At 40.7% G+C, this 9,752-nt stretch overlaps 1 protein-coding gene across 3 annotated transcripts; it reads left to right on the forward strand.

Annotated features, from left to right (window-relative positions):
* The first annotated feature begins 1,358 nt into the window (after positions 1 to 1,358).
* On the forward strand, positions 1,359 to 9,218 carry LOC100703230 (specifically androgen-regulated gene protein). Of its 3 annotated transcripts, XM_005448601.4 has the most exons (5): positions 1,359 to 1,515; positions 1,787 to 1,862; positions 4,508 to 4,692; positions 6,516 to 6,678; positions 6,782 to 9,218. In XM_005448601.4, the coding sequence occupies exons 3-5, from the start codon at positions 4,642 to 4,644 to the stop codon at positions 8,287 to 8,289; spliced, it is 1,722 nt and encodes a 573-aa protein (XP_005448658.1). In that variant the 5' UTR covers positions 1,359 to 1,515; positions 1,787 to 1,862; positions 4,508 to 4,641; the 3' UTR covers positions 8,290 to 9,218. The 3 variants fall into 3 exon arrangements, with proteins under 3 accessions (XP_005448658.1, XP_003438845.1, XP_005448659.1); XM_003438797.5 differs by lacking the exon at positions 1,787 to 1,862; XM_005448602.4 differs by lacking the exons at positions 1,787 to 1,862; positions 4,508 to 4,692 and having other exon boundaries at positions 1,361 to 1,515.
* Positions 9,219 to 9,752: the final 534 nt, after the last annotated feature.

Raw genomic sequence — 9,752 nt, forward strand, 5'->3', positions numbered from 1 at the left:
CTCCTCACATACAAGGTTTTGAATAATCAGGCTCCATCTTATCTTAAACACCTCACAGCACTGCATCACCCCAATAGAGCACTTTGCTCTCAGACTTGCGGTTCCTAGAGGGGCAGAATGTTCAGCTTTCAGGCCTCTCTTCTGTGGAAGCAGCTCCCAGTTTGGATTCGGGAGACAAACACCCTCTTGAATTTAAATATCAATCTCTATTTGATGAAGCTTATAGTTGGGGCTGGATCAGGTGAGCCTGAATCCTCCATTAGTTATGCTTCAATAGGCCAAGGCTTCTGGGGGCTTCCCATGATTCAGTTCAATTTTATTTATATAGCGCCAAATCACACTCATAAGACCCCCCTATGAGCAAGCACTTTGGTGACAGTGGGAAGGAAAAACTCTTTTAACGGGACGAAACCTCCGGCAGAACCAGGCTCTGGGAGGGGCGGCCATCTGCCACGACCGGTTGGGGAGAGAGAAGGAAAACAGGATAAAAGACGTGCTGTGGAAGAGAGCCAGTGATGAATAACAAGTATGATTCAGTGCAGAGAGGTCTATTAACACATAATGAGTGAGAAAGGTGACTGAAGAAGAAACACTCAATGCATCATGGGAAACCCCCAGCAGCCTACACCTATTGCAGCATAACTAAGGGAGGATTCAGGTCACCTGATCCAGCCCTAACTATATGCTTTAGCAAAAAGGAAAGTTTTAAGCCTAATCTTAAAAGTAGAAATAGTGTCTGTGTCCTGAATCCTAACTGGAAGGTTTGGCTGTACTGAGTATTACTTCTTCACTCACTATGTGTTTATACACCGCTCTGCACTTATCATCAGTTATTATTAAACTGTGGCTCTTTTCCACAGCTTGTCTCTAGTCCTGCCTCCCTCTCCTCATCCACAACAGGTGGCGACAATGGCCGCCCCTCCCTGAGCCTGATTCTGTTAAAAGGTTTTAAAAGGGAGTTTTTTCTTCCCACTTTTGCCAGGTGCTTGGTTATAGCGCCTCATCTGATTGTTCGGGTTTTGCTATTATTGTAGGATTATATTGTATTATATATATTTTTATATTATATTTACAGGTAAGGCGCGTTGAAATGACTGTTGTGATGTGGCGCTATGTAAATCCAATTGAATTACAGTGCATTGGTTTAATATGTATTATAAACATGCTTATATATAGTTTATATATAGTGTTTTAAATAACTTAATATAAATGAAAGTACTCCACACAGAAAAATAAAAGGGGAAAAATCATTTGGGGTTTCGCTCGTTTCACTGCTGTTCTCCTATTGGCTCTTCCTTGGAAAAGTCTCAGTCGGCCCGTTCTCTGATTGGCCACAAACCAACCTGTGCGGAAGTTAATCGCCTCACCTGGCCGTAAGCCTCTCACACCTCTCCCGTCTGTCACTACTAGTCGCGTAGTTTTACTTCCAGGAACAGTGCTGTCGGGGGAGTGAGGTGCACCGCAGCTATGGACTGACAGCAGCGCAGTTTCACCGACCTTTCTCGCGCATTTCTGGTAAGTTATCAGGAAACTGTCCTCTTAAAAGCGAAATGTGCTCGTTTAGGGTGTAATCTTAAGTTACAATGGAGGCAACGACGAAATAAAGTTGTGTGAAAGCTCGTAAGTCAACTTTATAAAAATACAGTGATCATTTAGAGTGGCGCGTGTGTGTGTGTGTGTGTGTGTGTGAGTGTGTGCGCTCCATTTGTTCAGAGCAGATTTTACCATCAGGTGTAACATAATGTTTTGTTTGTTTTGTTGTTGTTGTTTGTTTTTTTTTACTTAGTTTGTAAGTTTTGACCCTGGAGTGTCATTTTGTGTCTGTTCGGGTGGAGGAGAGTGCAGCAGGAATAGAGAGACGGGTAAGATATTCAGCAAAAGACTAACATCGGTATCAGAAATGCTCCGATATGCTTTACTTATCAGTTTGTATGCTCTAAATTGGTTTTTAGAGATAACACAACTGACCATAGTGTTTAGACCCTGATTATCTGAGTCAGGATTAATGCAAATATTTGCTCATGAATGTCACTAACAGTCATTTTAATGGAACAAGTGTGAACATTAAAGACATGTTTCTGTTCACTCAAACAGGCTGTGAGTTGCACAACCCAATGTTAACTATGAACTTTTGTTTATTGTTAATCATTAAACCAGCTCTGGCTGGCTGGCTAACCTTGAATACATACTTAACATTTTTGAGTTTTTCAATAAGGCACTGTAAGTTGTTATCAAAAGCTATCAATCATTATCCTGGATTTTTAATAAGTCTAGCTCACAAACTGTGCAGCTGTTCTCACATTTAAGGCCTGGAGCTGATCCTCCCTTTTCATATTTTAAAGGTTTCATCTGCTCATCTGTTTGGCTTCATTTAAGAGTTGTGTCAAAGTCATGGAAGCAGGCAAAGTGACATTCCTGTCACTATTAAATCCTGACTCAGCTGTGGGTGCAGTGTGCTTTGCCAGAGCTCCAGTTTGAGAGGTGTTGCCTGCGCAGGTTTGGACAAAGGGAGGGACGATAATTAGCTGCTTACTGTGGGAGTCCGGTGTGTGCTTTGTCAACTAGCTTTTGTTTCCAGAAAACATGTGGGAATGTGGGTGTTGATGATCAGGTTTTTCACCAGCTGCCTTTGCTAAGTTTTCATGTCATCAGGTCAAACGTGCCATGTACAGAAGATAGAGCTGATTAGATCAGTGTTTAAAGGAAAAGTCTGCCACTGTCTTTGCATGACTCAAATCTTAAAAGTAATAAGGTGAAAAAGCTGACAGTAAAATTAAAAAATGGTTACATGCGTTTCTTATGTCCTCTAAAAATGTATTTCATTTTCTTCAATGTAGTGTTTAATGCTACTTTTAAAAAACATGCTTTTTAATTAGAGGGAAGATTTCAAATCACAAAAGTCATAGAAAATCCCCCATTTGTTACCTAATCTTACTGTTCAGTAATATTTCAAATATTTCACTTGCAGCAATAAAATTGTGGTGGACCTTTTTTGGGCCCACAGGAAGTGTTAGGTTTTAGCTTTTTTAAGTTTTGTTTTTATGAGAATGTTCGATATACATTGAAATTCTTATGCTGACAGAGTTATGTATTGTTTTTGCTGAATGAGCCTCTGAGTGTCTGAGTTTCTCTCACTTCTCGAACCACATTAATTTACTATTGCACAAATAAACTAAAGCTATGACACACAGCATGCTATTTTGGGGGACAATTTACATGCAGACGCAGCAGGGTATGAAGAGAAACTTTAATTCTGTTACTCTTTTATTTTTAATCAACATAATGGTGTTGCTTGTGTTTCCACAAACATACCTGAACTGGCTGCAGCACTATGCGGTGAATAAGCTTGTCTGACCCATTTAGCTTTAGAGTTAATTAGCTAAAAAAACTTTCCCATCTATGCTCTTGTCCATTGTCAACAATTTTTCCTCTAGCCCTAAAAAACACCTACTTGAAGTTGACTTTTCTTTATGCTCTCATTAATAATCAACCTGCTGGTTTGGTTGATTTTTTTTTTTTTTTTTTTTTTTTTTTTTTTTTACGACTAGCATACTTTCCTCATGCCTGACCGGCCAGTAATGATATGCAAAGGATAGGGGATGGAGACACAACCATGCAGTAACACAACATATCTGCATTCTTGGCACAAATTTGCCATGATGTCTGGTATACCGTGCGTATTTTCAAGTAAGAGCCTTTGATTGTTATATCATAATGGCTGAAATACTGATTATTAAGGGATGCTTACAGCACTGTCTGCTTGCGATGACAGGTTCGTTTTCCTGATTTGTAGGAATATCTTAGAGACCAAACCAGTAATGAATTATAAATAAATAAATACACTGTTATAAGTGGCAAAAAAGAAGGAAAGCACCAAAAAATTACTTCTTAAGTCTGAAGATGCCAAATTTCTGAGATATTTGGCATTTTTGCTAGAAAATGGACTCAAATCTTTAAAAAAAATATGCGACAATGGTCTCCAGAAGAGGTCTTTTCTGTTGGCATACAGGTGAGTTTAATTATTAATAAATGAATCATTTAATCTGTTTCCTGTGAAAGACATCACTATGCATGACAGATATGCATACCTGAAAATATTTTCCATTTCACAGCTACTCACCTTTAATGCCTGCCTCCATCCACAGTTTAAAAAAAAGGCAAAAAGTTTTAGCTCAACCATTATTTTATTTAATGACTCAATTAGCATAACTAGATTTGCTTAATATATCATGGTGACCATGACAGCACATTTGAATCATGTTACAAAAATAAGACAGCCATTACATTATGAGGATCATTAAACTATCAGCTGTAATTTATGACCTTAATTTATCACAATAATTGTAAAGATGCTGTTTTGTTTACCAACTAATTCTCTAGCTATATTTAGCCTCAAACTAAGGCTTCATCAGTCAGTTGTCAAAGAAATGAACATTTTCTACTGTGGAGACAGTAGTAACGAATTTCATCTGATTGTAGTTTCATGCTTTTGTCCTTGACATTTCAGATTTTTCCTGAGACAGACTTTCAGTGAGATTTACACAAACGAAACAGGGCCGTGAAGCGCATGTGATGCCCTCATCTTCCTTCATGTGCAATGCCAAAGAGTGACACGTGGCCAGGTGGTGTTCCCGTAGCAATATGGACAGCGCAGGAAGCTCGGACAGTGTAATCAGCATGAACTCTGGCTATGTGAGTGTCGCTGTAGCGCTTTATCTCAGTCATCTGTATCACTGACTCTCTTGTACAGAACAAACACAAACGCTTCTGTCCTCGACTGGAAGAGAGTAAAGAAACAATTGAGATGTGTGAAGTCTGAGAGATGAGAGGAACTGAATTTGTAATTGGTGAAAGGTTCTCATGTTTAGTCAGTGAGAATCCTTCAAAGGGTTTCAGCACATGTTTTCATAAACTAAGTATAAATAATCTGAAGTCCTCAGACACCAGCAGCCACCTGAAATATATTTTTTCCAACAGGCTAATATAGAATAAGAGAAAACTAGAAGATGGATGGGAGTTGTTCCTTTGGATCTGTTTGACCTACTGCATATTCAACACACAGACTACCAGCTGGGTTCCCTGGGGATCCCAAGATTTATTTACTATAAGAAGAAATCATAATAGCAAACGTTATTTCTTCTTGGAGTATTATTAGATATGGTAAAAAAAATGGCAAAGTTGCAATTAATTTGCATATTTTGTACCTGATCTTACAGATTTAATCTACATTATTTCTTAAAAGCTTATTTATCATCCTTTGGTTCTGGTGCCACTGAGTTTAATCGTTATTTGTGCTGAATTTATATGATGAAACCAATTCAGGTTCTTTTTGACTTCAATATAAAATAACTGAAATAAACAGGCAAAAATCAATTGGTATCCCTGAAATGTAATCTGTCCAGTTTGCTCTGGGTCTGCCCTAAGGCCTCCTCCCTGTAGGAGATGCCTGAAACACCTTGTCTCGGAGGTATCCTGGTCAAAGGCCAAACCACCTCAACTGGCTTCTTTTGAGGAAAAGGAGTACTTGTACTCAATGCCCCTCCCAGATAAGCTCCCAACTCTATCTCTACGGGTGAGCGTAGACACCCTTTGGAGGAGACTAGTGAGTCACTACACAGAGTTTCACCCTTTTCTGGCTGAGAACCACGGCCTCAGACTCATAGGTCCTACTTCTCATTCTTCATGCTTCACACTCAGCTGTAAACCACTCCAGTACGAGCTGGAGGCCGCCGGCTGATGTAGCCAAGAGAACCACATCGTCTGCAAAAAGCAGAAATGAGAGCTTGAGACTATATAATTCAACATCCTCTACCTCTTGGCTGTCCTTAGAAATCTTTGACAAAGGACAACCCTGATGGAGTCCAGCACCCACCAGGAACAAGTCTGACTTTTTGCTGCCAATGCAAATCAAGCTGTCACTAGAAACAAGTCAAACTAACGAAGCGAAACACATAATACAGGCAGTTATCATACCTAGTTTGCCTCGTGCTATGCTCCGGGCATGCTGGTATGTGACTGGAGGAGTTTCTGCCTGCCCGTCTTTGTTATTTTCCAGCTGAATGCTGGACATCAGCAGGTGGAGTTTTTCTCGCTATCAGAAGGGTCATTGCTGCTGAGACTGGGGCTTGCAATGTAGCTTTTTATTTGTGGCATGATCAGGGCACAACTCAGCTGTTTCAGGTAGATCTCGTGACACTCTCATTTCTGATAACATCCAGTCTGGGAAGTTCCCTATCCAGCTAATAAATGCAGTAGTGGACTCTTTCTTCTTCTAACATGACCGACAGACTCCTCCCTCCCACCCCCACACCGGCACTGTGTGGTAATTTAAATTAGGGCTTATGACAAACTGAATAAGATGTTATATTTATTAAAACTGTATGGGCAGAATTGGGTATTTTTTAAAAAGCGTTAAGAAATGCAAAACAGTCTTGTGATGTCATGAGAATCAAATTGACAAAGTCATGAAAAATAAACATGATAGGAAAAAATATATAATTTCATTTTTTGTGCAGAGTGAAGACAGCATGGACCACTTATCTGCAGAGGAGAGGGCATGTCTCACGTATCTGGAAGAAACAATCGAAGCGCTGGAGACGCAGGAGGACAGCGGCGTATCGAATGATGAATCACATCATGAGAGTCTGACAGAAAAAGCAGATCAGATGAGAGTAAATGGTATGTGCTGTTGTGTATATTTTCTTGTGTACCTTTATTTGCTTTGCAGATGCACAGTTTGTGCTGCAACAATAACTGTTGTAATTGTGCTTTTCTTAATTAGACATTTCCACTTTGATGCCTAATGGCTCCAAAAGCGACCAGAAATCATTTCTAAGTGATGAAGTGCCCACAGCACCACCTGCATCCACAGCATTAGCCACAGAAGGAAAAACTCAGCTAAATCAAATCTCTGAACCACAAGACAGTCCTCTAATCCCCGAATCTTCTACTCATACCAAAATCCTCTCATCAGCTATGCAGACTGAGATGTCAAGCTCAGCCACAAATGAAGATGCTGATCCTGAGAGTGTCAAAAGTACAATTGTTTGTCCAGGATCATCCACTAACACCTCTGAGACTGATCTGAGTGTAATTCCACCTCCCTTAAACTTTAGGGATGAACCTGACTCTCCTTCACAGCCTGTTAAAGTAAAAGACCTTACTCCATCTGTGGGAATTTCCAGGAAAAAGCCGGGACCAACCTTTGATTTGGAGCAGATTCGTCAGAGGGCCTCTGTCAAGAAAAATTTGACAAGCCCTGTGACCAAGGAGCCTCAAATCAAACCTCCACCTGATGAGTCTCTCAGTCTGCTCACAAGTTCGCAAATTGTTGCTCCATCATCTCCTGAAAGTGCAGAGCCCAAAAGTCCACCTGTTGTGGCCCCAAAGCCTAAAAAGCTTCCCCCCAACATTATTCTGAAATCTCACAAGATGACTAACTCTGATGGAAACTCAGTGCATCCAGCGCTCAACAGCAGTGAACAGCGGCCATTCTTGGATCCTCACAAAGTTCGCATGGAGGCTCTCAGAAAGCTTGGCCTGCTTAAAAGCAGTGAGGAAGAATCGATCCCAAACCAGAGCTCTAAACTTCCTCTCAAAGCCAGAGTGTCTTGGGCAGCTCCATCTTCTTCTTCTCCTCCAATCAGCCCTGCAGCTCCAAATGAACCACCATCATCACAGTCTTATAACCTTCCCCCTGCCTCTGTTACTGTCCAGCCTTTAAACCCTGGTGCTATATTACCATCAAACACTTCTACTGCTCTTACAGTTCTGGATCCTGATATCCTCCCAGCACCTGCTGATTTCAGTGACCCCATCGAGCTTTCTCCTTCAGAAAATCATCCATCTGCTGTCAAAGATGCCACTTCTTTTACCTATCCTGGCCTGGTCAAGCAGCTGACACCACCAAAGGGCAAATCAGCCAGCCTCGGGCGCTCTGAGGTGGGTGTAAGCAGATATACAGCAGGTCAAGACTTCAGTGAGGCCAGTCAGGGCACCAGCATCAATCAGAACCTCAACCAGCTGCGTAACCATCGACCACGCCCCGCCTCTCTTGGGAGTAGGAAAGAGTTCTCAAGTGCTCAAGCAGAGGGTTTGGAGGCAGGTCCTTCCATTACTAAAGAGCCAGCCTCACAGAAGGCCTTGCCTGCCCACACTCCCTTCCATCACTCCAGAGACACTCAGAAACTGCCTCGATCACAAGGTATCAGCGTGCTGATCTGCCCTCGTTCAGAAAATGAAGAGGACCGCCGTGGGGCCCTGAAGAAGCTCGGACTTCTAAGAGATTGAATATGCACCTCATTTATCTGCCAGACTACTTTAAGATGATGTATGTTAAGAAACATACCAGATGTGTTCCATGATACCAGATCTACATGATTAATATGGACAGTTTAAAAAAAAAAAAAAAAAAAAAAAAGCTTTCGGGAAGCAGCTTAACCACATATTTATGCATTTTCATTTTACTGCATTACCAAAACTTGGAATGAAATGACTGTCAAGGACATTATTGAATGTACTTTTTACCTATATTGTACAGCCGTATTTCCAATGTTTTATTTCCCACAGAACTAGCAAGGATATTTTTAATATTCATTAACTGTCACTGTGATATATGTACTTTTGTAAAGTAAATGATGTTGCTTTTACGAGACAATAGCGAGTTATTTAGTCATTTCAGTTTATTTTGTGAAGTAGAAACCTTCTTAATGTCCCTCGCTGTGTGCTTTCAAAGGGTCTCTTTGTACTTCTGCTTTTAGGTACTTCCATGTGTTGCTGTTGTGTTATGTAATTTGATTTTCACTTCCTACAGCCTGTTAGACTTTTTGTCTGGTTTTGTTTCCTTTTACCAAGCACTGGCTAGTACTCAGATTTGTGCATTTACTGTGAACTGCACTGAACCTATTTGCTCTGTAGAGTTTGTATCATAACTAGAAGATGTTGTTGTTGTTGGTTTGTTTTTCTTTCCCCCCCCCCCTTTTTTTTTTAAGTCAATGGAGATGGGGAAGGGATGTCTGGGAACATACCTTACCGTAACTCAAAGCACATAGTCGGTGACCACTGGGTGAGAAGGATCTAAAATGTGTTTTGCATGGCTGAATAATGACGCATAAGCTTGTTACATAGCAGCTACATGTCTGGAGTTAATGGGTCGACAAGTTGCAGGCATTTATTGCGTCTTTTATTTAAACCATAAACTGACTGCTTTCTGAATGTCATTGTTTTGACTCCTTTTTTGTCATTTTTTTTTAAAACACAGATGTGTCTGTCATATCAAATCAAAACTTGAGGCACCAGTTTTGTGGCTCAGCCTCAGCAACTTTATCTGATGTGATGTCGCGTGAACTAGAACAACCTGTTTTTCACCTCCCGGTTCAGCCTTCATGGAACATCTTTGCTGCTCATGATGGCTCATTTACGAGCCGACGGTTTGTCTGAAAAACATTTTATCGCTGCTGCAGGCTTTTTAGACAAATAGAATTGCTCTTTCCTGTAATTTGCCGGTGAGGTCACCTACTTCCGTGAACGCAAGCTCAATTTGAAAAAGTGTTTTATCTGAGCAGCTGTTTACACCAGGGTGCAGAACTACAGAGCTAATAAAGAACAAAGCAGGGACTGGATCAACACATTTGGCTATTTTTGGAACTAAACTTTCCAGACAGTACTGATGGAAAAAAATGAGCAAAATTAAAATTTTCTTGGTGTGTCCAGGCGGATAACAATGACTCATCTTTAACTGTCCAATTAGAAAT

This window comes from Oreochromis niloticus, linkage group LG20, assembly GCF_001858045.2.
Source record: "Oreochromis niloticus isolate F11D_XX linkage group LG20, O_niloticus_UMD_NMBU, whole genome shotgun sequence".
Classification (NCBI taxonomy): Eukaryota; Metazoa; Chordata; class Actinopteri; order Cichliformes; family Cichlidae; genus Oreochromis; species Oreochromis niloticus.